This window comes from Danio aesculapii, chromosome 25 (genome assembly GCF_903798145.1).
Source record: "Danio aesculapii chromosome 25, fDanAes4.1, whole genome shotgun sequence".
Taxonomy (NCBI): Eukaryota; Metazoa; Chordata; class Actinopteri; order Cypriniformes; family Danionidae; genus Danio; species Danio aesculapii.
This window is the reverse complement of record NC_079459.1, coordinates 28,942,538-28,960,427: the sequence shown is the minus strand read 5'-3', so window position 1 is coordinate 28,960,427 and position 17,890 is coordinate 28,942,538. Positions and strand designations below refer to the sequence as shown.

Below are 17,890 nucleotides of genomic sequence, written 5' to 3'. Positions count from 1 at the left end.
ACTTAACTAAAAGGCTATCAGTATTAAAAGAAGCTAAAAACCTAATTCTTTCACCTTTATGATTTATTTAAAAAGCCCAAAGAATGATATGCCTATTATTTGTCTCTTAGTATCTGAAGCAAAATAAATGGATTATATTTTAAATCCAAAACTTGCAATGAGATTCCTCAACAAATAAAACAATGTATATAAACCAGTAAAATGTAAAGCACAAATAGAAAATAATAGTAATTATATTAATAATAGTAAATAAATACCATAGTTCGCAATTCACTTCAGATTTTTGCCTAAAAATCTTAGTCCAATTTGCTAAGAAAAAATGTAATGTATTTTTTTCTACAGTGTACCATTTCACATGTGCAAAGATGAGTGCTGATAGGCCTGTCACAGTGTTTGTTGTGCGAGAATTGTTTGTTGTGCAATATACTGTCACAGAAATTCTTGCAATAAGCGATTTTATTATTATTGAAGTGGTGTTACTGTGGCTAGCAGGAGGCGCTCAAGCTGTGGTCTGTGTGAGTCCTAATGCCCCAGTAAAGTGAAGAGGACACTATACTGCTCAGTGAGCACTATCTTTCAGATGAGACGTTAAACCGAGGTCTTGACTCTCTGTGGTAATTAAAAATCCACCATTGGCCCCTACCGATCATAGCCTCCTAACCATCCCCATCCACCATTGGCTTTATAACGGTCTCTCCACTCCCCTTATAGCTGGTGTGTGGTGAGCGCACTGACACCCTTGTCCTGTGACTGCGATCACATAATCCAAGTGAATGCTGCACACTGGTGGTGGTGTGGAGAGACCCCCCTCATAATTGTGAAGTGCTTTGGGTGTATGGCCAAACACAATGAATGCGTTATATAAATACACATTACTTATTTACAATTTGAGATCATTTTATGCCACTGATTATATAATGATTATATAACAGCATAATAATGCAAACAGGCATAAACACTTTAAAATATTTATCATTTTTAAGGTTATTTACATTCTACAATTTGATTTTAAAGAGATAAGTGTCCTATTATATATACTATTAAAGGTCTTATTAGGTAAATGTCCAATTATAAACTTTGACACTGGTGAGGCAGAACGTAAATGTCACTGTAAAATGGCTTTGATGTTATTTGTGAATTTGTAAATATATATTGCAACGGCAAAAATTATTGTGGTCATTTATAAGTATTGCGCAATGAGTCAATATATTGATTATTGTGACAGGCCTGTGCTGGCCTGTGCTGATATTATTTATTATTTCTTAGTTTTGGTCTTTAAAAAATGTATTGGTCATGCATAGGTCAAGATTTGGCATCGTCAAACATAATTGTTGAACTATTTTCATTGGTGGAGGAAAAATACTGCCAAAATAAATCAGTAAATGCATATAGAATCATCCAGCTTAACTGATTTTTACTCAGAGTTAGCAGAGCATTATACTGTGCCACTTCTGTAGAAAAAAGTACCCCCATTGTCAACACTCGCATCCTTGTTTACTCTGAAGTAAATTCAGTTTTTCTGCAAACTTCAGACATTCTTCTAGTTCCAAAGAAAATTCTAATTTACTTTAAAAGCAACGAGGGATGACAGTAAACTCACATTAGCTCTGGAGGATGGTCAGGATGTCCCAGATGTGGATGCTGAGATGGGTCATCCTACTGGTGGGCCTGCAGTTCATACAAGCAGGTTAGAAACATCTCAAATTTATTAATGCAGGAAACATTTCAAACAACCAGGTAGGCATGTCATTGTGTTTACTGATTAAATGAGAGTACTAATTAGACCGAAATGTTTTAACAAATGCCAAGTTAAACTTTGTATGTGAAGCCGTTTGATATTAACTCCTTAATCTGTGATGTCCATGCAACTGAGCATTGGATTTGTTCACAATTTAAAAAAAGAAAATTTGCAGTTACATTTATTCAGCTTAAAAGTTTAATTTTTTTTTTTTTGTCTTTATATACAGTTTAAGGCAAAATTATTAGCCGTTCTGTGAAACTTTCATTCTTTTTTAAACATTTCCCAAACACATTTTTAAATAATAGTTTTAATAACAATTTTTAATTACAAATAATGTAATAGACTATACTACATAATATTTTACAAGGTATTGTGCAAGTTATGAATATTCAGCTAAACGTGCCATTTAAAGGCTTAACCAGGTTAATTAGGTTAATCAGGCTAGTCGTTAGACAACAAAGATTTTTAAAAATGCAAAGATGATAATAAGAGTTTCTTTTGAAGAAAAAAATATATTAATATAACTTTAAACAGTAACAGTTATTGACCACAGTAATCTACAAACACAAATTAGGTATATTTGGAACGAAGACGCTGCTTTACTGGGCTTTACTGTGATAAAATGAGAAGTTTAATGCTCAAAAATAAAAACAGTTATACATTATGAAGTCATGAGAAAAAAATGTACTGTGCTCAATATTTGTTTTTCCACATACAAACAGAGGAAAACATTAATGTAATGTCCTAGAAAAAGTATTACTTGAAAGTCAAGTGTTTCATGAGTTGAAGATAGCATGCAAAGTGAGATTTCTGTAAAATGTTTTGCTAGACTATATCGGTGTCCTCCTTTCCCTCACATTTTCTCAAAAATGACATTGCCATTCTCAAATTAAAACAGTAACAGTTGCTGAATAAATTGGTCTACATTCACAGTTCATGTATCTTTGAAAAGAAAGACACTCTGGGCTTTATTATCCATTATCTATCATTTATAATGCTTAAAATAAATAAATAAATAAATAAATAAATAAAAAAAACGCTATAGATGCTTAAGTATGTCTGTTGACCGAGCCGATATCTTCATAAAACTTCTCGAAGAATAACTTGGCATTGTTTGACACATAGTGTCCTATAAGTAGACACTGGAGTAAATGTTTTTTTTTTTGTTTGTTTGTTTTTTAGTTCCCTTCTATCATAGTAATCATCAGCACAGCAGCATGTGTAGCACATGGGAGAGTTTCCACTTCAAGACGTTCGATGGGGACATTTATCAGTACCCAGGCTTGTGCGAGTATAACCTGGTGTCTGACTGCATATCAAAACAGTTCTCAGTTGATGTGAAAAGAGCCCAAACCAGCAGTGGCCCAAAGATCAGCAGGATCGTGGTTAGCATCAATGGCAAAATGTTTTCTATCAGCGAAAACAAGGTCATGATCGATGATAAAATGTAAGATTCTAAAGAGCTGAAGCACTGCTTATTTTCTTCCTCAGTAAACACAGAGTAGCTGTAAAGATGTAGTGTGATATTCACTTAAATCATTTTCTTTCAGTACAAAGCTGCCCGTGTATGAATCAGGGATCCTTATAGAAGAGAACACAATCTACACCAATATCCGATCCAAAATAGGCCTGACGGTCATGTGGAGCAGAGATGGGGCAGTCACGGTAAGACATTTATTCCTGACTGTTTTTAGTATTTGGATTAGTAATAACTGAGCATTTATGAAAAAAATTGGCTGGAGAATGGAGCAATGACCATTAAAGGAAAACAGCGTCAAATTATAAAATATCTTCAATATTATTTTGAACTTATTGCATTGCTTATTAATGTTTTTTTGTTGTTGTTTTTTTAAAAAAAAAAGAATAAATTTAATGTACCAGTAAATTAAACCTTGTTGAGTTTTTTTTTTATTTATATTTTTAAGTTTCACTGGTAGTTTCATAGTGTGTTTGTGTTTGTCAGCTTTTGAATATGACTATAAAATATTGCATCAATATTAACCACTAGTGCAAAACAAGACTTGCAGTTGTCATGCATTACATCCAGTCCTTAAACACTTAAAGGGATTGTTCAACCAAAACTGAAAACTAGTATCATTTACTTACTCTTCAGTATTCACAAACCAGTTTGGCTATCTTTCGTCTGTTGAACACAATATAAATTTTGAAGAAAGCTGGAAGCTTGTTACCATTGACTTCCATAGTATTTGTTTTCCTATGTAAGATGATGGTTAGTTTTCTTCTTTCTTCAAAATGTCCTAACAGAGGAAAGAATCTCATAAATGTTTGGAACCACTTGAGGGAGAGAAAATGATAATTTTCATTTTTGGTCTTTATAAAAAAAAATCTTTTTTTAATATGTATTTTTTATTATCACAAACTCTTAATGTTTTCACCACCAAGAATGAAAAAGAACTTACAATTTAATCTCCCTCAAGTTGTTCCAAACATTTATGAGTTTCTTTCTTCTGTTAAACACTTATTATACGAATGATAGTATTATCCAATGTAATGGATAAGAGAGTTCTGTTAATTATACACTTATACACTTAAGTGTTAATTATACACATTTGTGTCTGAACAACCTTTGACAGTTTGTGCAGAAATGTTTTGTTCATGCAAAGAATTTTACATTTTGGTCATGCAAATAATTTAACTCAGACTGTCCAGCAGAGGGAGACAGTTCACAGGATTCTCAAGAACTCTCCCCTGATTACTAGCTTAATTACTTCAATGATGATTGAGATTGGCTTGTTTCTATGTGTATTTAAAGCATATTGTTCACTGCTACGTTTGCTCAGTCTTGGAAGCTCATTAGTTGTTTAGCCTTGCCTGCTTTGTCTGTTTGGAACTCCTCATTGAAAGACTTTTGCACAAACCTTTTTTTGATTTTAGGTCAGGTATTACTTTTTGTTTGATTGGACAGCTTTGCCTAAACCAATGGTTCTCAATTCTAGTCCTTGGGCCCTCTTTCTTACTTAAAAAAACTGTATCAGATCATCAGCTTGTTAATAGAGAGAACTGTGTATGTCATTAGCTATGTTTTATATCCAAAAATGTGAATTAAATGCATGTGCAAAACAGGAACGTCATATAAGACAATATATAAGACATCTGAATAAAGCAGCGTTTCCATCCAAGTAGTCAAAGAGAACAAAATTGTCACTTCCTGATTAACTGGTAAAAAAAACAGTAAAAACATAATTTGCTGTGCAGGAGAAGCTGCGTGAATCTTTTCTTTATTTAATAAATCACTTGTACCTCAGAAGGCAATCCTGACACGCAATGAACACATGGTGGCACTTGAACATATGAGACGCGGAGCACAGACACTCTTGACAATTCTGGAGGTCATTAATAATATACTAACACTAATACTAAAAACAGTTAAGGCAGTTTAGAATGACCAAAACAACATTTCAGATGTTTTACAATGTGTTCAGTCTGCTGGTTTGTCCATTCACATGCATTTTTACAATCACATTATAACAAAATCACATGACCTTTTTTTATGTGCATAATGGAATTTGTTCGATAAAATTGTTTCTGTCACAGTTTATGCACATCTTTTCATATCGAATAAAAAGTTTATCCTACTCAGTTATGAGCATTTGTTTTTTTATGCGCATTTTCATCTTGGCTTTTCCATCAACTGTTTTTTATGCACATATCCGCATAAAAATAGGTGGATGGAAACGTACTGTAGCTATTGTGTGTCAAATAAGAGGGTGGGGGGGTCTAAACCAATCCTTTGTGGAACTGTGTCTTTTGACCTCACGTCTTTTATGTCTGAGTTTGCTTCTCTGAGAAAGACTTTAAATGAAGACTGATTATTTGCGTACAACTTTGTATTTTCCTACATAATTTTGGTTAAGGGAAAAACATTTCTGACAAAAAACGAGTTGAGATGAATGGCATTTAAAAAAAATCACTATAAGTAGGTTATGGCATGTATCTACAGTGTACATTCATATTAAAGATTGATTTGGCCAGTCTGCAATAAATTCAATTTTAAAAGATGGAGGTAATGTAAAATGATTGAAAATCTTTCTTTGCTTGTTCTGTTTTAGGTCGAGCTGGACAATAAATATCAAAATAACACCTGTGGATTGTGTGGTAATTTCAACGGGATTCCTGATGAGTTTGCTATATCAGGTGAGTTACTGTGAATGACTGACTTCTGTCTTATTTTGTTATTATTCCTTGTCTTATTATCAAGTTTCTTCATCACAAAATTAACTGTGTAATCTGTATAACTGTATAATTAACTGTGTATAATCTTATTTAATAAAGAACCAGGAAACACACAAAAAATAGGCTACATTGAATTTGGGAATAAACACAAAGTTTTCAACCCAATGGAATTTTGTGAAAATCCTTCTGAAACAGATGAAAAGAACAACTGGAAAGCTAAATGTGAAAGTTATGTAAGTCAAAAGAGTCTTACTTATGGGTTTTAATAGATTGATGAGGAATTTTTAAATGCATGCCTTATTCCTTTCCATGTCATAATTCACTATAAAAGCAAATTCAGAAAATAACATTATTGGGGGTAAATGCTAAACATACCTGTGTCTCCACAGAGAGCAGATTGTGAAGAGCTTTTCATGGCTGAAGCCTGGTCCTCTTGTGACTTGAGCTATTATCCATATGTAGATGCCTGTGTGTATGATAGATGCTTCAGCAAATCTTCTTCACTCTGTACGACTCTGTCTGAATATTCACGCCAGTGTTCACATAATGGAGGAACTCCATCAAGCTGGAGAACAAAAAAATTCTGTGGTAAGGGACTGTTCTGTTGTTACTTTGATTTGCTCAGGGGTGGACTTAACCATTAAGCAGGGTAAGCAGCTGCTTAAAGTCCCGGGGAATTAGAGAGCCCCAAACAATGCCAAGAAGTCCATATTAATCATATAGCTCTTTTAGAGATGTTCAATTATATGTTGTAAAATTTGTCTATAACCATTAAGATATTAATGTTATGACTTCTTTTCAAAACCAAGGGCTCCCATGAATAGTGACACATTCCCCTCGTACTGCATGCAAATATTAAAATCATACTATTATACATAGTGTGTACTTGTTTTTATTTGCGAATTTATTGTATTTAATTTTACTTAAGGTTCCACTTAAAACATATTCTTAACATGCAGTTAATGCAGATTTTTGACAAAAAAAGACTAAATTTACAGAATTTTAGTTTTTAATAAATAAATATATATATATATATATATATATATATATATATATATATATATATATATATATATATATATATATATGTATATATATATATATATATGTATGTATGTATATGTATATATATATATATATATATATATATATATATATATATATATATATATATATATATATATATATATATATATATATATATGTGTATATATATATGTGTATGTATGTATGTATGTATGTATGTATATGTATGTATGTATGTATATATATATATATATAGAGAGAGAGAGAGAGAGAGAGAGAGAGAGAGAGTTTCAATGCTTGGGCCCCATATCTGGAATTGCTTAGGGTCCCCAAATCAATAATTCCACCCTTGGTTTTGCTTCCCTATGTATATAAATCTTTAAATTGTTACAGTAGAAGAAATCTGGACTTTTTTTAATAAATAAATTGCTATAAAAACTTTTAAATAAATAAACAATGGTGAGTGAAGTAATTGGCTAAAAGTTCCTCCTACAATTTGTAACCTTTTTTTAATATTTGCATTCTCATGCAGCTGTGATGTGCCCTTATAATATGAGCCATTCTGAGAGCGGCTCCCCCTGCATAGACACATGCTCGAATGAAAACACAAACACACTGTGTGAGGAGCACAATATCGATGGCTGCTTCTGTCCACCAGGTCAGTCCCTAATTCACAATATTTAATTGAATCTCACCACAGCTGTATTTACAGTGTTTTATTTAATGAGATTGCTTTAAGAACCACTGGATTTTACAGTACAGTGTAAATTAGTAAGGCAGTCTTCTTGAAATATGTTGTCTGTTTTCTCAAAACACAATTAAAAAAACACTTTACAATAACAGTACATGAATAATGATGTGTGAAAATGTAAACTAAACATTACTTATTATGGATTAATGATGAGTTAAGTATGCTAATTATACACTACAACATAAGTCACATGAGTTCATGTGTGAATAGGGGTTACCTTAATTACTTGTCAGTACATGTTGTTAATAAATGTATTAATTGATATTTAAGTTTAGGCAAAATGTAACCATACTTATAAGCTGTTAATGTATGTTTATGTCATGACTTTACTTGAAGGGGCACATCACCATTAGCTCTTCCTTAACTACTCATGAACTCCTGTGTTTAAACTGTTCATCTTGATGTTGACAGAACACTTTTCTATGTTGACAACACTTTTCTATTGTTGTTCAGTGTAAACGCACTAAATCGATGTGCATAAGAAGTTCATGAGTAGTTGAGAATAGGTTAATGATGATGTGCCCATATAAGTAAAGTGACAATATAATTATACATTAACATATCATGACTTCATTTTGGTTAAAGTAATCATAAACTAATGTGGTAATTAATGCATTAATTAACAAACAATCATGTACTAGCAAGTAATTTACAACATAGGCTTATTCTGAAAACATAGCCCTATTTACATTTCTGGAGATGTTCGAATTATGTAGCCAGAAGTACTAATAGCTTAATTTTCGAGTGAATTGGTGCTTTTGAAAAAAGATTGGGTTTAGGAAAGAGGAGGGTGGGTCAGTCAGTCAGTCGACAGCGGCATCTTGTGAATTTTTACTCGAGAACAGCAGGCACTAGCGTAAAAAATTTGAGATCTCAAAAAGCATACACAGCGGCCCCTGGTGGATTCGCAAAAACAAAAACTGCAAAAAAACGTAGCTCCTGGGACGTTTTTCACGATCTCCAGAAATGTATATAGAGGTACGTTTTCAGAATGAGCCTGAGTGAGAAATTAGGTAGGCATTATTCACACATGAACTCATGTGACTCATGTTGTAGTTAAAGTTAGTTCATGATTAGCATTTGGCTCATCATTAGTCCATAATAATGTTTACATATTAACATCATTATTCATGTACTGTTGTTATAAAGTGTTACCAAAAGAACTTAAACTCGAGACTATGTACATATGTAAGATTATGATTAATGTCTATTTTTTGAGTATCATTTTGTGGAAAACAGACAATAGTTTGTGCATAAAGAAGGAAAAATGTTTGTATTTATTTGAGTTAATATGATATGTCATAGGAACTGTGTTTGATGACATCCTACACATAGGTTGCATCCCAAGAGAACAGTGTCACTGCAAGCACGACCGCATCTACAAACCACAAGAAGTCCTAAATGATGAAGAGCAAGATTGGTAATGACACTTACATTTTTCAAAAGCAAACTTATAAGTAAAACATTGTAGACCACACAATTATAGTATCTAATAACTGTAGTCTCGATAGTGGTTGTTTACCATGTATACAATTGTCTGGTTTACTTCAGTGTGTGTCAGTATGGAAAATGGCACTGTAAAATAAAACCAGTTCTCGGCCGGTGCTCAGTAGAGGAAGGATCTCACTTCACCACTTTTGATGGGCAGGAATTCACTTTCCATGGAGACTGTAACTATGTGCTCTCAAAAGTAAGGATGTTTTAGTTACAATCATGTCTAAGTGATTTAGTTAACAGTCATGTCTAAGTGCATAAACCCAACTGAAAGCTTAAATTTACCATAAACGGTAAACGTATCGCTTAATTCTGTTTGGAATGTTGTTCCAGGACCAACATAGATTTTGTGTCTTACTCAGTGAAATCGGGTTTACTCAGGGAAATCGGGTATAAGATTTCATATAAAAAAGGGCAAGTCATTCACATCTGCATGTGTTCGTTTGTTTGTGCAGGTCTCTGTGGAAACTTTAACAGAGTGCTGGCTGATGATATGAAGACCCCTCAGGGATTGGTGGAGGGTACAGCGGTTTCCTTCGCAAACGCCTGGAAGGTTGAAACAAACTCCGGTTCTGATAAATCTGTCATCCCCTGTTCCTACAACAGTGTCAGTGGTAAAATGCTTTTTTTAATTATGTTTTTTTTTTCTTCTTTTTTTGCAAATGCAGACTATATAAAATATCTATTTTCTGTCAGCACTACTTCTTTCAATAATTATGCAATATTAGCATGCTCTTTGGATTTTAAGTAAGGTTCGGTTCTTTAATACAGCCTAATAATAGCAAAAAATTTTATAAATCGGAAAGATATGCAAGTTATTTTCAGTGTTTTTATTCACTTTTCTGCAGACAAAGTATTATAACATTTAACAAATTAAATATGTTGTCTGAAAAAAAAACAATCACCAACAAAACTCCTAAACACAAAGAAAACATGAACCCCAACAACACTTCCCTGCTCTCACACCTAATTTCCCAGAGACCACAGAAAATTGAAAGTAAATTAAATTAAATTAAATAAATAACAAAATGTATGTTCTGATACAATTGCAATGAACCTCTCACAATTAATAGTGACACAACATGTTTGTATGCTTTCAGAGATGCAAATACGCCAGCTGTACCTGTGAGAGGAGTGAGGACTGTCTGTGTGCTGTGTTTTCCTCATATGTTCATGCCTGTATGATTAAAAATGTAACGCTTGAAGGATGGAGAGAAAACGTGTGCTGTAAGAAGGCTGAAATATATTTTGGTAAATGGATGTGCATCAAAGATGATATAAATATAGAATTTAACACATGCACACTAGGGACAATAGCTAAAACTAAAATTGCACAACATCAAGTTCACCTTAACTATTACAATATCAGCCCTGAGGAACCACTATCAGAACTTTTATTCCACACTCTCAGAAATAGAGGTATCTTTTTAAAAGGGACACATTTGTACTTAAAGGGTCCAAATTTGTACCTCAACGGTATATATTAGTACCTAAAAAATTCAAAAGGTAAATATTTGTACTTTTTATGTATAAATATGTACCCTTAAGGTATTAAAGGGCCATGAAACCCCCCTCTTTTGGTCTATATCAGAATTTTTCCAAAAAATGCTTCATGATGGCCATTTAGCGCTGCGAGCAAAGGGAGGAGTGGCCGTGGCTGGCAGAGCTGGGGAAAAACAGGAGAGGGAACAACTTTTGTCAGTTGGCTCACAAAATGAGACACAACCTTGAGACCCATGATTTTATAGTTTACTAAGTTAAAATGCAAAGAAATAAACAGTAATTTAATGCTCTGCTACATTTGTTATTCGTAAATTCATATACACATAATCTCAATTTGTTATACAATTATAAAATAATCATGTAAACACTATAAATGAGGCGGACTTCTCTCCTCCTCATCCCCGGGTCTGAATGCAGACAAAGTGGATAGCAGTGAAGCAGGTCTCTGTCCCTGTCTATACAACCATTAGCCCTGCTGGTAATCCAAAGAATTTTAAAAATAGGCGGACACAGCAGCACAAATATAGGTGATGTGTCTGAATGGTAACTAACTCAACTGAATAAAAGACAAAGTCTGCCATTCTCCAACTCTCATAAAGCTCTCTCGACAAAAATGCTTGCTGCAAACCAACAAACAATTCATAGTACTCCAACTCCTTTGACGCTATCCTACAACTAGTACAACTACTGGCAAACTAGTTCCTTATTTACAACCCCTCATAGTACTTCAACTCCTCTGATGCCATCTACAACATCAGAAACACCATCCACAACTAGTACAACTCCTGGCATAACTAGTTCATCAACATTTACAACCCCTTTTACAACCACAACTCCTTTGACACCATCTACAATACCAGAAAACCCATCTACAACTAGTACAACTCCTGGCACAACAAGTTCAACATATACAAGCACTTCTGGTACAACAACTACTCTGATGTCATCTACAACATCAGCAATACCATCCACAACTAGTACAACTCCTGGCACAACTAGTTCAACATATAAAACCCCTTCTGGTACAACAACTACTCTGATGTCATCTACAACACTAGAAATACCATCCACAACATGTACAACTCCTGGCAAAACTAGTTCAACATTTACAACCCCTTCTACAACTACAGCTCCTTTGACATCATCTACAACATCAGAAATTCCATCTACAACTAGTACAACTCCTGGCACAACTAGTTTCAAATTTACAACTCATAGTACTACAACTCCTTTGATGCTATCTACAACTAGTACAACTACTGGCACAACTATTTCTTTATTTACAACCACTCATAGTACTACAACTCATCTGATTCCATCTACAACATCAGAAACACCATCCAAAACTAGTACAACTACTGGCAAAACTAGTTCCTTATTTACAACCACTCAAAGTACCAGAACTTCTCTGATGCCACCTACAACATCAGAAACACCATCCACAACTAGTACAACTCCAGGCATAACTAGTTCCTTATTTACAATCACTCATAGTACTACAACTCCTCTGATGCCATCTACAACATCAGAAACACCAACGACAACTAGTGCAACTCCTGTCATAACAAGTTCATCAACATTTACAACCCCTTTTACAACCACAACTCCTTTGACACCATCTACAATATCAGAAAACCCATCTACAACTAGTACAACTCCTGGCACAACAAGTTCAACATATACAAGCAATTCTGGTACAACAACTACTCTGATGTCATCTACAACATCAGCAATACCATCCACAACTAGTACAACTCCTGGCACAACTAGTTCAACATTTACAACCCCTTCTACAACTACAACTCCTTTGACGTCATCTACAACATCAGAAATCCCATCTACAACTAGTACAACTCCTGGCACAACTAGTTTCACATTTACAACTCATAGTACTACAACTCCTTTGATGCTATCTACAACTAGTATAACTACTGGCACAACTAGTTCCTTATTTACAACCACTCATAGTACTACAACTCCTCTGATGCCGTCTACAACATCAGAAACACCATCCAAAACTAGTACAACTACTGGCAAAACTAGTTCCTTATTTACAACCGCTCATAGTACTAGAACTTCTCTGATGCCATCTACAACATTAGAAACACCATCCACAACTAGTACAACTCCTGGCATAACTAGTTCATCAACATTTACAACCCCTTTTACAACTACAACTCCTTTGACACCATCTACAATATCAGAAAACCCATCTACAATTACTACAACTCCTGACACAACTAGTTCAACATATACAAGCACTTCTGGTACAACTACTACTCTGATGTCATCCACAACATCAGAAATCCCATCTACAACTAGCACAACTCCTGGCACAACTAGTCCCATATTTACAACAATTCATAGTACTACAACTCCTTTGACGCTATCTACAACTAGTACAACTACTGGCAAAACTAGTTCCTTATTTACAACCCCTCATAGTACTTCAACTCCTCTGATGCCATCTACAACATCAGAAACACCATCCACAACTAGTACAACTCCTGGCATAACTAGTTCATCAACATTTACAACCCCTTTTACAACCACAACTCCTTTGACACCATCTACAATATCAGAAAACCCATCTACAACTAGTACAACTCCTGGCACAACAAGTTCAACATATACAAGCACTTCTGGTACAACAACTACTCTGATGTCATCTACAACATCAGCAATACCATCCACAACTAGTACAATCCTGGCACAACTAGTTCAACATTTACAACCCCTTCTACAACTACAACTCCTTTGAGGTCATCTACAACATCAGAAACCCCATCTACAACTAGTACAACTCCAGGCACAACTAGTTCCACATTTACAACAACTCATAGTACTACAACTCCTTTGACGCTGTCTACAACTAGTGCAACTACTGGCAAAACTAGTTCCTTATTTACAACCACTCATAGTACTACAACTCCTCTGATGCCATCTACAACATCAGAAACACCATCCACAACTAGTACAACTCCTGGCATAACTAGTTCATCAACATTTACGACCCCCTTTTACAACCACAACTCCTTTGACACCACCTACAATATCAGAAAACCCATCTACAACTAGTATAACTCCTGGCACAACAAGTTCAACCTATACAAGCTCTTCTAGTACTACAACTGCTCTGATGTCATCAACAACTTCAGAATTACTATCTACAACAAGTACAACTTCTGGCATAACACCTACTTCAACATTTACAAACACTTCTAGAACTACAACTCATTCGACACCATCAACAACATCTAAAACACCATCTACAACTAGTACAACTCCTGGAACACCAACTTCAGCATTTACTACCACATCCATTACTACTACTCCTCTGATGTAATCTACAACATCAGAAATACAATCGACAACTAGTACAACCCCTGGCACAACTAGTTCATCAACATTTACAACCCCTTATACAACTACAACTCCTTTGACGCCATCTACAACATCAGAAATCCCATCTACAACTAGTACAACTCCTGGCACAACTAGTTCAACATATAAAACCACTTCTGGTACAACTACTACTCTGATGTCATCTACAACATCAGAAATACCATCCACAACTAGTACAACTCCTGGCAAAACTAGTTCAACATTTACAACCCCTTCTACAACTACAACTCCTTTGACATCATCTACAACATCAGAAATCCCATCTACAACTAGTACAACTCCAGGCACAACTAGTTCCACATTTACAACGCCTAGTACTACAACTCCTTTGACGCTGTCTACAACTAGTGCAACTACTGGCAAAACTAGTTCCTTATTTACAACCACTCATAGTACTACAACTCCTCTGATGCCATCTACAACATTAGAAACGCCATCCACAACTAGTACAACTCCTGGCACAACTAGTTCTACAACATTTACAACCCCTTCTACAACTACAACTCCTTTGACGTCTTCTACAACATCAGAAATCCCATCTACAACTAGTACAACTCCTGGCACAACTAGTTCCATATTTACAATCACTTCTAGAACTACAACTCATCTGATCCCATCTACAACATCAGAAATACCATCTACAACTAGTACAACTCCTGGCACAACTACTTCAACATTTACAACAATTTCTAGAACTACAACTTATTTGACACCATCAACAACATCTAAAACACCATCTACACCTAGTACAACTCCTCGAACACCAACTTCAACATTTACTACCACATCCATTACTACTACTCCTCTGATGTCATCTACAACATCAGAAATACCATCCACAACTAGTACAACTCCTGGCACAACTAGTTCATCAACATTTACAACCCCTTCTACAACTACAACTCTTTTGACGTCATCTACAACATCAGAAATCCCCTCTACGACTAGTACAACTGCTGGCACAACTCGTTCCATGTTTACAACCACTTCTAGTACTACAACTCATCTGACACCATCTACAACATCACAAATACCATCTACAACTAGTACAACTCCTGGCACAACTAGTTCTACAACATTTACAACCCCTTCTACAACTACAACTCCTTTGACGTCATCTACAACATCAGAAATCCATCTACAACTAGTACAACTCCTGGCACAACTAGTTCCATATTTACAACAACTCATAGTACCCTCAACTCCTTTGATGCTATCTACAACTACTGGCAAAACTAGTTCCTTATTTACAACCCCTCATAGTACTACAACCCCTCTGATGTCATCTACAACATCAGAAATACCATCCACAACTAGTACAACTACTGGCACAACTAGTTCATCAACATTTACAACCCCTTCTACAACTACAACTCTTTTAACGTCATCTACAACATCAGAAAAAAAAAGTTTAGACCTGTTCCTAAGTATTTCCTGAAATTCCTGCTCCCCGTCAAGGACACCTGTTGGACTATACAGGCTTACGCACACACACACACAGATACACAGCACGACACTTCCTGGCCCAAATCCAACGCCTTCGTATGCTTCCACCCACTGGAGAGGGTGGGCGGGTCTGCGACCAGCGCCTCCATGGCTGCAGGACCTGATGGCTGCCCGCCCTTACCGGACTATTTCCACACCCCCTGTTCCCATCCCCTGTGGCAATGTTATGTCTTGTCGGTGTGTTTTTGTGCTAGATTGCTGGGGCTTTTTCTTATCCCTGATCTCACGGTGCTCTAACTTAAGAGCAAGGTGAGAGGGACTTTTTTTTTGCCTCTCTCTCCTGATTGTATTTTATTTCCTGTTCCACTTCCCGTGACCTGTCTTCCCTGGAGTTGTGATGTCTGTGCACGGTCGGGGGGTTCCATTTACCTGCATTTCGTTGCCTTGTACTTGTACATGTGTGATGACAATAAATTGAATCTAATCTAAATCTAATTTCACAGCTCAATGTTGATGTATCCTTTGGAGCCACTGGCTTTAGCATCAACCTGCCATTCCAGCATTTTGGAAACAACACTCAAGGTCACTGTGGTAAGTAACAATTTGTTATCATGCTCTGTCCATCTAACTACCGAAAATATTTTACTAAGGAACATGCAACAACAACAAGGCTGATGACTGCATGATCCCAGAAGGGATCTTGGTGGACGACTGTTCGGTGATGGCAGATTATTGGGCAGCCAGTGGTGTAAGTGATGAAATGTGTACTCCACCAACTGCATTGCCAACTGTTGGAGGTGATATCAAACCTACACCTAAGCCATGCAAGGCCCATCCTGACTGCTTCCTCCTTGGTAGCGAGTAAGTTGATTTCTGTGTGTTATTGTTATAAATTTCAATATACAGATCTTCCAAAGTGATATATACTACTGCTATCTTTCTCAGGTTCTTTGAAGCATGCCATGCTCATGTGTCCCCTGACAACTTCTTTATGGGATGTGACTATGATAGTTCCCACTGTTGTGTGTACCAGTTTGCAGAGTTACGCAAGGTCTTGCTCTCAATTAGGCATCTGCGTACACTGGAGGAACACTTTTTTCCTATTTGGTGAAATGAGGTTGGTGAACCTCCGAAGGGTACTTCAGAATGAAAACAATCATAGTCCCTATATTGAAGTTCCGTTCTTAACCGAAGTACTCAAAACTGGCCACTTTAAAGGGCCATTTGAAATAGAGGATTTTGAGGGGTACAACTGATAGTCATTTCAGGCCCCCATGATCCCTTACGCAGGTATGTTTGGTTTGCAATGCTTTCAATTTAGAAGAGCTCATCCCTGTGGCCTAATGGATGATTTTCACATTTCTGAGGTTTTCAGCAGCTGAAGTTGTCCTGGGTAGGGTTGCAGCAGCTGGTTGTAAGTTCTTTCTTAAACTGTAACATAAAGTCAACAGTGAAGGGGCTTAGAAACTACTACTAGTTTGTAACTACATTTATTCTCACTTCAGTTGCACTGCATGTTCTAAACCATGGTTAGTAGGTCGTAAGCTATCCGTAAAGTCACGTGTAGTCGAACTGAATGACGTATTATCCATAAAATGCATTTAAATCATTGAACTGCTTAAAGTTCTGCAACTAATGCCTCTATATATTACTGTCCTATGAAATTAAATAATAAATCACATTTTTATAGTACATTTCAGTCAGTCACTAATAAACATGATGCACACACCCGGCCATCACGAGGCAAGAATGCACGTAAAGGACAAATGAAGTTATTAAACATTAAACTTGCATTTTTTAGATTCCTACACATGAAAGAGAAAAGAGCAGGAAAAAACTTGTTTCATTTGATGAATACAGTTAACACAAAACACTCCTTTAAAAGAAAATTAAACTCTAAAAAGAGGGAGATTTGGGAGGAAATTATGGCTGTGAGTAGATTAGTTTAGACTAGAATAGACCATACTTCATTATCATCGCAAGCTCTTCAATGTAAACTAATCTCACTGTCATCTCTTTTCTACTGTTATTTTATGGGGGAGGCTGCTGTAAATATTTAGTTGGAAACATAACGTTACGTTTAAAATAAGTTCAGTGTTGCAACAAAATTAGTATTTATTTTTTTGTAATATGATGCAAAAGATGATTTAATACATACATAAATGCATATAAATATACACAGATTAAAATCAGCAGCAGATAGTTTACCTCAGATCTTTAAAAAAAACAACAACTGGCAGTCGGTTTGAAATTAAAATCAGAACTATGAAAAAATACAATAGTCACTATTAATAATGCCAATTAATAATGTTAAACAAGTTTCATTTGCA

General features: G+C 35.5%; 1 protein-coding gene across 1 annotated transcript in view; it reads left to right on the top strand.

Annotated features, from left to right (window-relative positions):
* Positions 1-1,614: 1,614 nt before the first annotated feature.
* LOC130219061 (mucin-2-like) overlaps positions 1,615-17,890 on the top strand; it is a gene marked incomplete at its 3' end in the record, with an annotated part of 71,559 nt that continues 55,283 nt past the window's right edge. The window contains exons 1-2 of the mRNA XM_056451330.1: positions 1,615-1,687; positions 9,551-9,557. Coding sequence (XP_056307305.1) covers positions 1,615-1,687; positions 9,551-9,557 — 80 coding nt within the window. The remainder of the gene's footprint in view (positions 1,688-9,550; positions 9,558-17,890) is intronic.